General features: G+C 40.9%; 1 protein-coding gene across 2 annotated transcripts in view; it reads right to left on the bottom strand.

Moving 5' to 3' along the window:
- SLC24A2 (solute carrier family 24 member 2) overlaps nucleotides 1–12,817 on the bottom strand; it is a 246,533-nt gene extending 233,716 nt beyond the window's left edge. For both annotated transcript variants that reach the window (XM_046023532.1, XM_046023533.1), the window contains exons 1-2: nucleotides 12,600–12,817; nucleotides 9,206–10,290 (exon numbers count right to left, since the gene is read on the bottom strand). In XM_046023532.1, the coding sequence (XP_045879488.1) occupies nucleotides 9,206–10,135 (930 nt within the window). In that variant the 5' untranslated portion in view covers nucleotides 10,136–10,290; nucleotides 12,600–12,817. The remainder of the gene's footprint in view (nucleotides 1–9,205; nucleotides 10,291–12,599) is intronic.
- Between the last annotated feature and the right edge of the window lie 611 nt (nucleotides 12,818–13,428).

Raw genomic sequence — 13,428 nt, 5'->3', positions numbered from 1 at the left:
GCACCAGAAGAGCAGGCATTTAGGAGTCAGACCCAAGTTCAAATGCAGGTTAATACCACTCAGTTGGGACCCCAGGCAATCCTTTATGTTTCCTGACTCTCAGGTTCCTGCTATGCAGGTGGAGATGATCTCTATTTGAGGGTTGCTGGAGTAAGGACCTGGTATGAAGCACATGACCAGTTTTGAGACCTCTATCTTCTCTCGACTGTGGAGAGACAAGCATCCCAGGGATGCACATGGAGCTGCCAAAGTAAGTCTTCCCAGCTAAAAGCCACAAATGCTGAGCAGGTCTAGAATCCTGCTGTAAACTTTAAATGACTTTCTCCCAAGCAATTTGTTCTCTTGTCTGGAACCAACACCTCCTACCACATGCCCAAGGCAAGATTATTGCTTGGCAAAGCCAATAAGCCATTTGCGTGAAAATAGTGCAGGTAAGCCAATTTAGAAACAGAGTTTGGTGGCACGGGATGGTTAGGATCTGGCCTTCTGTTTTAGGTAAATGTATTAGGTTATTAGTACTCCACGTAGGATACACTAGAGCTTCCAAGGACAGAAATGCAAGCTGGAAGCAACGTTTTAGGTCATCCGGGTCAAGTCTCCCATTTTCCAGATGAGAAAACAGGGGTCTTAGGTGGAACAGGCTCCCCCGAAGGTCACATGGCCAGTCCCTGGGAACCTCATCTCCCAACCCCCGAGTCATAAGACCTCCTTCAAAATAATTCATCCTTTAAAACAAAAAACACAAAAACCTCCTGGCTTTATATGAGTGTGGAAATCATGGAGAGGGATGAAAGCTAATGTTTGTGATTCTCAACATATACTTGCAAGAGATCTTTGAATCATCACGAAAACATTAAAAATGACACAAAGGATATACAGCAAACTGGCAACCTATTAAAAATTAATTCTCAGTAAACATATTTTTCCATATGTAACCTCTCAAAGAAATGCAAATTAAAACAATGAAATGCTATATTCACTGTGAAAACATAGAAACACTAAAAATGATAATAGTCAACACTACCAAGTATGTTGCAATGTAGCAGAACCTTTAAAGTGCTCATAAACTTTGATCCAGAATTTCTGTTTCTCTGTAATCAGAAATGTGTGTGTATGTAAGGCTCTTTGTTGTACCATTTTTTATAGTAGTGATATATTTGCAACATTTTATAATATGAAAAGAACTTTCTTTTTTACAATAATACTAAACAAGGAATTGCATTTAATGATATGAGGAAATACTCATAAATAGTCAAGTTAAACAAATAAAAATTAAATGGAGGGACTTGGGTGGTTCAGTTAGTTAAGCATCTGCCTCCAGCTCAGTTCACGATTCCTGGAATTGAGCCTTGACTTGGGCTCCCCAGTCAGTGGGGAGTCTGCTTCTCCCTCTGCCCTTCCCCATGCTTATGCATGTTCTCTCTCTCTCTCTCTCTCAAATAAACAAAATCTTAAAAAATTGAAATGTTAAACACTCAAGTTTAAAGTTATGCATGTCCAATATGATTCCAATTTATCTAAATATTTAGATACATATGTGAATACACGTGTGTGTATGTGCATGTGGGAAAAGTCTGGAAGAATATGTGCAAATGTGCAGAATTATTTTTGGATGGTACAGTGGAGAGATTATGGGTTATTTTATATATTTTGATGTGTTTTTAAAATCCTGTACAATGAATATATTACTTTTGTATCTAGTAAAAATATTATTTAAAAGGCAAATTTAAAGTGGTCCCAAATAACTTGGTTAGAATTGCCTGTAAGATTTGACTCCAAATTTGCCATTGGTAGGATTTTTCTTGATGAGAAGCTTTATTGTGGTGGTTAGGCTGCATGAAACACTCTGAGAGTACTCAGTTAAAATTTCATATCAGTATCTCTTGTTATATGCATTATCATCTGAAAAACCCATAGTCTGAAACATATATTTCTGGCAATATAATAGACCAAATATTTGGAAAAACAATTCTCAGTAGATCATACCCCAAAATGTTGGATATAATGTTTTTTAAATTATCTAACTATGTTAGTGAGGAGTCAGGGGTTTCTTAGTATCAACACCACCAAGTAAGCACAAGTCCTTTAAAAATTTCTATCACTGGCTCACTCACATGGGTTTGGAGTCTGAGTTCACACTACGTGGGTAGAAAAAGTCAAACATCTAGGTTAGAATAATGCCAGGCTGATTGTGTTATCAGTCACCTGCCGAAGAACAAATACATTTCTATTTAGAAGAACACACTTAAAACCCAGGCCTCAATGACTTCCCATGGGTAAAGTTCCAAGGATAGGAATTCAGTTTTTTGTTTTTTAAATCACTATGTATGTAAGAAAGCAACACCACATGATCGAGCATCAGCAAAACAACAACACTAGATCTGCAAGAACATTGTCATTAAGAATATTGATTATGAAATATAAATGAATTTAACATTTCTAAAGAAATAAAAGAAGTCAATACATGATTAAGGAATAAGAAACAATGAAAGTCAACCTGACAGATGCGAAAGAGCCACAAAAAAACTTCTAGAAATGAAAAATATAATAATGTTAGAAACTTAATGGATGAGCTCTAGAGCAGAGTAGACAAAATTGAAGAGAAAATTAGAAACTAGGAGATCGACATAAAGAAAGGAGCAGAATGAGGGACAGAGACAGAAAAAAAGGAGCAGTTACAAGATGTGGTAGATGGGTTGAGATGGGATATCTGTTTAATTGGAATTCTACAAGACCGTAGGAAGAATGAGGTAGAGTGGAAACTGGTAGAATGTTCTAATCTCCAAATTCAAGAAGTCTAGTGAACCACAAATAGGGGATAAATAAATGAGAAAACAATACCTGACATGGCATAAGGAAAACAGTAACCACCAGAAACAAGGAGAAAAACCTTAAATGTAGTCAAAGAGAAAAGACAGATTTCTTGCAAAGGACCGACATTTTCACTGACAGCAGTTGTTTTTTTTTTTTTTCAACCTCAAAAATGGAAACCAGAGACAGTGGAATATAATTTTCCAAGTCAAATGAGAAAGTAATTTTCTACCCACACTGTCTTTCAGGATTAAAAACAAAATTCATCTCTAAGCAAACACAAACAGAAGCACCTACTAGGAATAGATTCTTGCTAAAGGAACTTATGAAAAGTGTAATTCAGTAGAAGAAAAAAGGTCTAAAATGGAGAAAAGAGTGAGGAGGGGGAAAGCTGGTAAAAATGGTTAAGTCTAAAATCACCGATGGCATGATGACAACGTCTAGTTTGTAGGGTTAAAAAAGTGAAGTTACACATCAATAAAGCTGTTATAAAACATGAAGACAGAACTTAAATCATGGACTTTGGATCATATACAGCGGGGGAGAAGTGATAGGGTTAAAATGTCCTAAGGTCCTTGGGTTATTTGGCAGGAGTGTAATTAACCTATACTATGTTAACTATACACATTAAAATTTATAGGCCAACACTAAAAGATGGAAATAGAGTGTGTAAATCCCACACTATTAAAGAGAAAAAGAAATTTAAGGAAAATAATTCAATGCCCCTCCTTCTCCAAAAAAAAAAAAAAAAAAGGAAGAAAAAATTAGAAAGAAACAGAAAGATCAGAATGAATAGAAAGTAAAAAGTAGCATAATAGAAAGAATCCAAATGTAACAGTAATGACAATCAGTGTAAATAAATGAAACTTTCCAGTTAAAAGATAATGATTGTCAAACTGAATTAAGCAAAATGTAGCAATTCTGCCTACTAGGGAGTTATTTAAAACAAAAGAAGTTTGAAAATAAAAGAATGAGAAAATGAAATCATCTACACTGAAGATGTACTTGCCTCCCCAACAGCCAAAGAAGAGTTCAGGGCGCCTGGGTGGCTCAGTGGGTTAAAGCCGCTGCCTTTGGCTCAGGTCATGATCTCAGGGTCTTGGGATCGAGTCCCGCATTGGGCTCTCTGCTCAGCAGGGAGCCTGCTTCCCTCTCTCTCTCTCTCTCTGCCTGCCTCTCTGCCTACTTGTGATCTCTCTGTCAAATAAATAAATAAAATCTTTAAAAAAAAAAGAAGAGTTCAACATAGCAATCCCATTCCTTATTAAAGTTAAAACACAAATGTTCTGGTTCTGCCAGAAAGAGAGACAGACAGAGAGAAAAGGGACGAGAGGAATGGGGGGCGGGGGGGATGGACAAAGCAGAAAGGGAGAGAGGAAGGAAAATGGTGGTAAATCCTTGCTCTCAAGATTGCCAGGATTCACAAAGTTTAGGTCTTCTCTTACTGGAGAAATCAGGGAAGCAAGGACGAAAAGCCAAATGTAATCTGACTTCTGTGTATTAAAATCTGCTGGGCTTTCTGGGTCTGTTGAAATGCCTGTTAACTCTCTGAATCACATGCAGTAACCAAAGCATTTGCTTTTAATGTAAGTAGAAGGCAAGAAAGCAAGGAAAAGAGGACATGCTGTATTCCTAGATAAAGATACTACATTCACAGACATCTGGTCAGTTAAGATTTTTTAAAAAGATTTTATTTATTTATTTGAGAGAGAGACAGTGAGAGAGAGCATGAGACGGGAGAAGGTCAGTGGGAGAAGCAGACTCCCCACAGAGCTGGGAGCCTGATGTGGGACTCCATCCCAGGACTCCAGGAACATGAACTGAGTCCCAGGTAGTCGCTTAACTAACTGAGCCACCCAGACGCCCTCAGTTAAGAATTTTAATGCCTAAATTTTCTTTCTTGTGACAAGGACAGAGAGTTCCCAAATCTGCTAAGTAATATTATCCATTTATTTTATTATAAAGATGATCTTACCTTACCTTCCTTGAAGTTTGTACATGAATTTTACTAATTCATTTACTAGGAAAGGAAACAAAGGTTGAATATCTAGAATCTTCCATGCCATAAGCAACATTGGACCTACACACTTGGATTGATAAGATTGTTTGTGGTTTAGTACCTTGTAAGAACGACTTCGCTTTGTGAGGAATATTTATAGTATTGTTCCAGTTTTGTTTTTCTCATGAACATTAATAACAATCTGAACCACAAAAACTCTATTTACAAACAACTTTTCAGGAATACACAAACTGAATAAAGCAAAGCACACCTAAACTACTAACTAGCCTACGCTTCCACGATCCAGCTTTAAGCGCCTTTATTTAGACCGTCCCCTTCATCAGAACTGGGCTGACTTGCTGTCAGATTATAATGCCAAATCTCAGAAGAAGTTAAATACCACGGACAGCTGCTTTCTAGGCCAATGACAGCCTAGCACAGGAACAGATCAAGGGACCAGAAAGAAGCACAGTAAAATGCTCTGGATGTCCTGAGACTCTGCGGCTTCACATCCTGAGGATTCAGAGTTATTCCTGACCAATTTGGAGAGGTTTTTAGAAGAGAGGCCCAATCATTTACACATAAGAATACCCTTAAAAAAAAAAAATCTCTGCTCAGCTTTGGTATTTCTCAACCCAAGTTCACGGCTTACTTATTTCAAGCAAAAATCTACACAATAAAATTTCAGGACAATAAATGCATTTGGAGGTTTCCTTAGAGTTTATGATAATACCTGGTCTGCATGTATTCACTCTATGTGAACGAGAGCTTATAAATATCATACCGTGACAAACAGTCTCTGCCCCAAAGGGAGACAATGACCTGCTTAACTCAGTGATTCACTGGCATGAATTCCAGTTTTTTTTAAAAAAATGTGAAATTCTTGAATTTAAAATAACGTATTTTAGTGGTGCCTGGGAGGCTCAGTTGGTTTAGCGTCGGACTCTTGTTTTCAGCTTAGGTCATGGTCTCAGGATCGTGGGATGGAGCCCTCCAGCACACTCCGTGCTCAGCGGGGAGTCTGCTTAAGATTATCTCTCCCCCCCCGCCCCTCCCCCCATTCACATTCACGTTCTCTCTCTCTCAAGTAAATAAATAAATATTAAGAAAATAATTTATTTTGACTCACTTTTCATTTAAGAACAGATGATAAAAGGAAAAGAACTAACATTTATTGAACAACCCACGTTTGCCAAGGACTATGTTAGGTGCTTAGCATTCATTTCTTCATTTAATAATTTTCCTAGCTCCATGAAGTAGGCATTATTTTTTTCTTTCTTTCTTTTTTTTGGCATTATTACTTTCATGTCCAAATTAGGGAACCGAGGCTCAAAGAGTTTATATAACTTCTGAGATCACCCAGCTGATTACAGACTGAGGTCAAAACCCTTTTTTACCGTGAGTCAGTGTCCCAGATCTGTTTACCCTGTCATGACACCACACAACTTTTCAAAAAGGATATTCCTATCACTAAAAGAAATAATAGTAATAACAAATAAAAACCACACACAGGGTGTAAAAATTAAACAAGATGCGAAAATATTACTGTAACTATGAAGAAATATGCCAGCTCACATTTTTCCATGTTTCCTAGTTGCCCCATGACATATATCCTCAATAATGGAACCAAATTAGAATTTTCAACTTGCCTCTGAAGCAAATAGTTTCCAAAACAGTTCACTGCCAAGAGCGCAGCAGAGCTGATGATTTTTTAGCAAGAACCACTGATGATGCGTGTAAGAACATCTAAAATATGTTTCCTCTAGTTTCCCAAACTCCCATGCTCCATAGTTGTACAAAGACAACCACAAAAAAACATGCTATTTTGCTTCCTAAATTCTTCTACAGCTCATTCCTCTCCATGAAGGCTTCACTGAGGGCTGCATTTGGGTTAGGGTCTCTTAGCTGCATGGTTTGATGATATCAGAAGCACTGGCTTCTGTAGGACGGTGGGGTATGTCTTCAGAAATCAACTCTACAGATTAGAGAACTAGACGGCCACACTCACAAAGACTCATCCCTCTTTGGGACAGCTTATGTTCAGTGTTTGGGCAGCAAAACCTCCATGAGATTCTGAAATCAAGCATATGATAAAGACTAACAGCTGAAACAAAAAAAAATTTTTTCCAATGACACTTCAAAATGAAATTGGCAAGGTGAAATTTCCCAAAGGAAATCTCCTATCATTATGCACTATTCCCCCTAAGAACTGTATTCTAGCATTTTTGAGGAACACCAAACAAGACATAGTTATGTTTAAAAAAATTCTATTCTCATGATAATTTGTAGTTCAATGTAGTTATTGAATGCCAAAAGAAATAATAACAACTAAAAGGAATAAATTAAAGCTACTTAGTGCTAATAAGGTAAATACTACAGTCAACATAGTTTGGGGGAAAAATAAAAAAACAGGAGAAATAGACATGAATCCAATCTACTCCCTTTTTCAACTAGGTAAACCCAGAATTTCCAAATTTAAAAACTGCACAATATTAAGCATAGCACTGAATTATGGATTTGCATAACTACTGCTAAGGATTGTCAGCCTAAGCTGCTGACTTTCAAGTACAAAAATGACATGAGAGTCACCTTCTGTATAGTAAAGATCCTGCCAGAGCTCCTTTGATGAATGGTTTATAATTGATTAAATATTGCCTGGAAACTGTATTTAAAGAGTTATTCCCAAACGTGCAGAACCAGCTCCCCCTCAAATCGGAATATAAAATCCCCCTGCATTTTAAATATACCTTTGGATTGCTCTGTAAATTCCTTTATCACAAACGTTGTCAGTATAACCTTCAGCAGAATCTGTGATTAAGTTAGTGAAGTTCCACTGTTGTGAAACAAAACAAAAATATACTGAGCCCTCGAAAAGACTTTTTACCCTTGATGTGCCCAGTGTATTTATAAGACAACAAATTGTTTCCTTGACTCTAAACAAATATGCCCTTCCCTTGGCAATTATTAAGTACTCTAATTGAAATAAACACATAGATTATTAATGTGAACTGCTCAAACTAGCAATCAGGCTTGAGGGATCATCCTTTTGGCTACAAAATTAGAGCAGGAAGAGGGGTCCAATGACGCCTGCAAGGATATATATTCGGTTCTAACATCTGAATGCTTACTTGCCATGTCTACTGCTAAATAACTTTTTGGTTTTTTTTAAACTACAGTTTCTAACAAATGACCATATGCTGAGTGAAATGTCAGAAAAAATATAGTAGAAAACATTTTTCTTTTACATGTAATAAATAGTATTATTGGCATTTTGGTTTTGGGGGATTTTTTTAGTTTGTTTTTTGTTTTTTGCTTCCATGTCATGGTTGCTATAAAAATGATGGGTGGTCATCCAACTTGAACATAAAGGAATTATGCTAAGTTAATATCATCTTTTTTTTTTTGATAAAATATCTCACCCTCCACTCAACATCTGTTTTTTGCATACATGAGATTTCCCCCAGATGCTCATATGAAAAATCTGCATATGTATTTTGGTTTTCTGTTTAAAATCACATTCAGAGACAACATTCCAATGTTAGGATATAAATCAGAACTTCATTATATACTTAACCCAAGATTTTTTGGTGTTGTTTATCCATTATTTTTAAAAATTGGCTTACCTTTTTGCAGAGCAATTCATTCTCAGCCCTATACCAATGTGCTCACCATCTAAATGGAAGGATGGCCACTCTTATCATGAAACTCCCTCAAATTCTACTGTAAAATTATTTTGGGTCATATTTATCTCGGCATGCAAAGTGGGCCATCAAGCCATGGAGGCAGACAGCAGGGCTTGGCAATGACTCCCTCTCATGGATCTCCATCAGTCCCTGGTCAAGCGGTCTGAAGATCATTGTGTGGATTAAGAAAAATGGCTGTGACCATTTCCAATAACCAGTCCTTTTGGGCCCTGCTGCTCACTTAAAGGTACAGCTCTGACGACACAAGCAAACTTTCTTCCTTAAACATCTTTAAAAAGATGGTTCTTGATCATTGTCACATACCTACTTAAAAAAAAAAATACCTGCAACTTGCTGAGTTACACACACACACACACACACACACACACACACACACTCCTGTGAAAATTAAATTGCTCACAAAATCATTATGCCTACTTCCAGATGCAAATAACTGTTGAGTCTCTGGGATACTTATGTAACCTGTATTTATCTATGCTTGACTCAGAAGCCAGGAGCTTGGGAATTCAGGAGACATCCACCAGAATATCCCCAAATTGTGTTTCCCACTGCCCCATCAGTCTGGCTATCACAGAACTGCAGAAAGCAATCTGCTACCCACGATAGCTCCAAACCCCATCCCATTAAGAAAGTGGTAGATCTCAAATACATAATCATTCAGAACATTCAATAAATAATTACCACCACCAACCTTCGCTTGGGCCTCTGGAGCTGTCACCTTGACGACTTTATTGCGGTTTATCATTTGCTTCACCCATCTTTCTACTTGGACGTTGAATTTCATGAAAACCACATAGCCAAAGTAAGCTGTCAAGAGAAGCAAGCTTTCCCACCACATGATAACATTATCCAGGAAAAATATGATCAGCATGATCAAGTCAACGATGTAGAAGGACACATCCCGAAAGAGCGGCCACCATGTCAGGTTTAAGATTTCTCTAGAAAACAGAGCACACATGCCAATAACAAAGAGGATATTGAACACCGCTGAGCCCACGATTGTGCCTATGCCAACATTGCTGTGAGCAATAAATACCCCTATGAGAGATGTGAAAAGTTCAGGGGCAGAGCCCCCCGCGGCCATAAAGGTGGCTCCGGCCACATCATCAGATATGCCCAGTTTCTCAGTGATGACAGTCAAAGAGGGAACAAAGAACTCATCACAGACAATGGCTAAGGCTATGAACATGTAGATCATTCCAATGACGTGCAGAACGATGGCGCCTCTTCTTCGCTCCTCGAGGGAAAAGATGTCTCTTGGGTAGTCTCCTTGGGCATGATCTGTAGCATTCTCAGATGTGTCTTCCTGAGAAAGAGGGGGCTGTGGAGTATAATCCAGGATCTTGTCATTTAAATCTAAAAGAGTTCTCTGACGGTAACCGTGTATGGCGCTAGAGCCACTTGCCCCCACGGCCTCTTCTGTGCTCTGGGTCTCCGTCTCAGAAAAGGCACTGATTGAAAATGAGACAGTGCTAATGGCGACTAGGCCCATGAGAAGGCCCAAGATTCGAATTAACTTCAGTTTTTTCCTGACATTATAGTGTCTCCTGCAGCCAGAGAGTGACTTCTCCAAACACCATTTCTCCAGGAAAGGGATGGCAGTGCTTTGGTGCAGATCCATCCTGGGTCTTCTGGTGGATGTGGTGGTCTTCCGGTGGTAGACTCAACCAGATGGCTCTCTCATACTTCTCTTCACTTTACAGTCAACAGTGCTTGTGGGGCCCTTCCACAATCAGGGGTTCTTATGCTTCGCAGGAAATATTTTCGACATTTATGCTTAAAGAAAAATTAAAACAAGGATAAGTAAATGACAAAATCATAAGTCTTTTCTACAAAAAGAACTTCACGGTATGATAAAGCCCCATCCTGGGTTTGACCTTGGGTAAGTTAGTTCCTTCACTGTGCCTCTGTTTCCCCATCCCAGAAATAAGAACAATTACAGCATCTGCCACCAAGGACTGCTTTGAAGAGGAAACATATAGAATAAGATGTGGCACCTAGTAAGCACTTATAGCAATCATGTATTTATATACTCAAACATATCGATAAGCCCCATATCCATTAGACTATGTAGAAGTGTGTGTTAAATATAAAAATAAAACTTCTCCTATCCCCCTACCCCCCCATGTTGCTTCTCCATGTCCTCATATCAGGGAGATCATATGATAGTTGTCTTTCTCTGATTGACTTATTTCACTAAGCATGATAAGCTCTAGGAGAAGAATAAATGAAACAAGATGGGATTGGGAGGGAGACAAACCATAAATGACTCTTAATCTCACAAAACAAACTGGGGGTTGCTGGGGGGAGGTGGGATTGGGAGAGGGGGAGCGGGCTATGGACATTGGGGAGGGGAGGCGAACCATAAGAGACTATGGACTCTGAAAAACAACCTGAGGGTTTTGAAGGGTCAGGGGTGGGAGGTTGGGGGAACAGGTGGTGGGTGATGGGGAGGGCACGTTTTGCATGGAGCACTGGGTGTTGTGCAAAAAGAATGAATACTGTTACGCTGAAAATAAATAAATAAATAAATATTATTAGTATATTAAAAAAAAAATAAAACTTCTCGATGAAAATCTATCAGTTTATCCCACCTTTAATCATGTAACAAATAACCACCCAGTGATAAAAGATACCACTTCTTTTAGAACTATCTAAGTACTTGACAACCAATAATTACTCGTTGCGTTTTCTTTCAACCCAATTATATAATTCCAGTTAAAGGCACAATTTTCTGATTTAATTTGTCATTTGAAAGCACTGAGTGCCGGAGGAGACAGCACTCTTTTTCTATACACATAAAGATCTCAGCGTCTTATTTTTCATGAAAAGCTTCTCCTATGTCTGATGCAGGAAAATAGTCCTTTAAAAATTTAAGTTTACAAAAGAATGTTCTGGTGACATGGACCGTCTTCCCTAAACATCCAAATATTGTTTTCAGCTGAAGCTTATTTTTAAAAACAACCTTTAGTCATATGTAAATTAGACAGCATAGTAAATCAAACAACTCCTAACAAGTAGGTTATTTCTGGAGACCCAATGTGTATTTCGTAGACAATAAGCAAGCTGCAGCAAACACCTCTGTCCACAACATCTGACAAAAAGAGCCCCGACACCCACTCTTCTAGTAGGCTAGAATTTCAGTTTTCATTCTCTATCCCACAGAGATTTGTAAAACTAGATATCTAGACACGACAGCGGATATTCTGAAGGCTCCTATTTAAATTTTTCTTTAAAAACACGGTTGTTGTTGTTTTGTACATCAACGATTTCATTTTAGAGGCTCGCTGAGATCATCTCAGGTGTAAAATAAGCTAATTAAACACACGCCAGTTAAACACCGAGATTAGCTGGAGCTCCGGTTTGCAGAGCAGAGCAAGAACACAAGTCAAACCAGGCTAAGATGCTGCTACCCATCAGAGATTCTCGGCTGGCTGCAGATGTCGACGCTTAGCACCAAAGATTAAGCGACTCACAGCGCTCCGGGGATTGTCACAATGCCTGCCCGGGGCTACAGGCAGGGACAGACTCAACTCCCAGGGCGCAGGGTCAGCTCAAGCGAGCCTGCTCCCCCTGCAAACCCGCCGCTTCGCTCCAGGGGAGCTGCCCCTGCTGGAGAAGTGCACCCCCAGCCGCGCCCCAACTTTGCTTTGTGTGGTCCCAAACTTTCCCTGGTGGGTTAATAGGAAAATAAAACTAAAGGACAGACGCCCCACTAGCAAGCGGAGACGCACCTTGGGAAGACGCTTGGCCCGCATCTCCCCGAATCGTTTATGGGTGGTTTGGGGAAGGGGAGGTTTCCTCCCGCTCGTCTACTCCGACGGCAGGCCCTGCCCCGCCGCGCCCCCCACCTCGGAGCCGGAAGCCAGGGCGGTCGGAGTAGAAGAAGCTGGGGGCTCGAAACCGCGTCCCTGAGCGGAGAGAGTTAGCTAACTCCTTGCGGGGCCTGGGGTACCCACGTCCACCGCGGAGCCACCTGTGAGGCTGTGGTGCAGCGGTGGGATGCGCGCCACCGGATCCGGGGACAACGACCGCTGCGGCCACCAAGCCTGGAGGCTGGCGGGGACTCGGCCTCCCGCACTTACCGGGATCCGCCGGGAGGACGCGCACGCGGCGGGGCCCGAGCGCGGCCCTCCACTCGGGTCCGCCGCTTTCTCTGGCCCTCCGCCTTCCTGCTCCAAGGCCCGATCTCCGGCTCCGGCTATCGCCCGCCGCCGCTCTGGCCGGCCGGGGCTGGGCTCGGGAGGAGACTGAGCCGCGACCAGCCCCGCGCGCCGCCTCCGGTGCTGCCCGACCCCCGCCGGCCCCTCCCTCTCGTCTCTGCGCGGGGAGCGTGGCCGCAGCGTGCTCAGCTCCCGCGCCCTCTGCTCCACGCCTCCTGGGCGCAGAGGCTACGCCGGCAGCCGTCTCTTAGGAGATTTCTCCGCAGTGGGGACGGGGTCAGGATTTGCAGGCGAGCAAGGACAGAGAGGAGAAATCGTACAGGTCGGTGACGTGCCGGATTCCCAAAACCTGAAAGTGCTGACAACTTTGGGGTTTAGCTATGCTGGGCCCCTCCTCTCCCAATTATCTGCAAAAAGTGAGAGCAGTCATATATTTCTTTAGGAGGCTATGTAATATGTAATGGTGGAAGAGACGTTCTGTGAAAAGGCATAAAGGCCTGCAGGACTGTGTGTTCAGGCCCAGGGGTCTTGAAATCTCGGGTTTGGAAGGTAGGGACACGGAAACATCTTGAGTCTTGCAGGCTGACCTTTCATTTAATGGGTGAGGAAATTGAGACCTAAGACGTGGTGTCATTTTGAGTCACAGGGCTCAAATGTTGGCTTCTGGACTCGCAGCCCAGTGCTCTTTCTTGCCCTGTTCGGAAAGCAAGATTTCCTGGACCACAAGAAATTGAGTCAGTCTTTGGGGGGA

This window comes from Meles meles, chromosome 11 (genome assembly GCF_922984935.1).
Source record: "Meles meles chromosome 11, mMelMel3.1 paternal haplotype, whole genome shotgun sequence".
Classification (NCBI taxonomy): domain Eukaryota; kingdom Metazoa; phylum Chordata; class Mammalia; order Carnivora; family Mustelidae; genus Meles; species Meles meles.
This window is presented reverse-complemented; position numbering and strand designations above follow the sequence as displayed.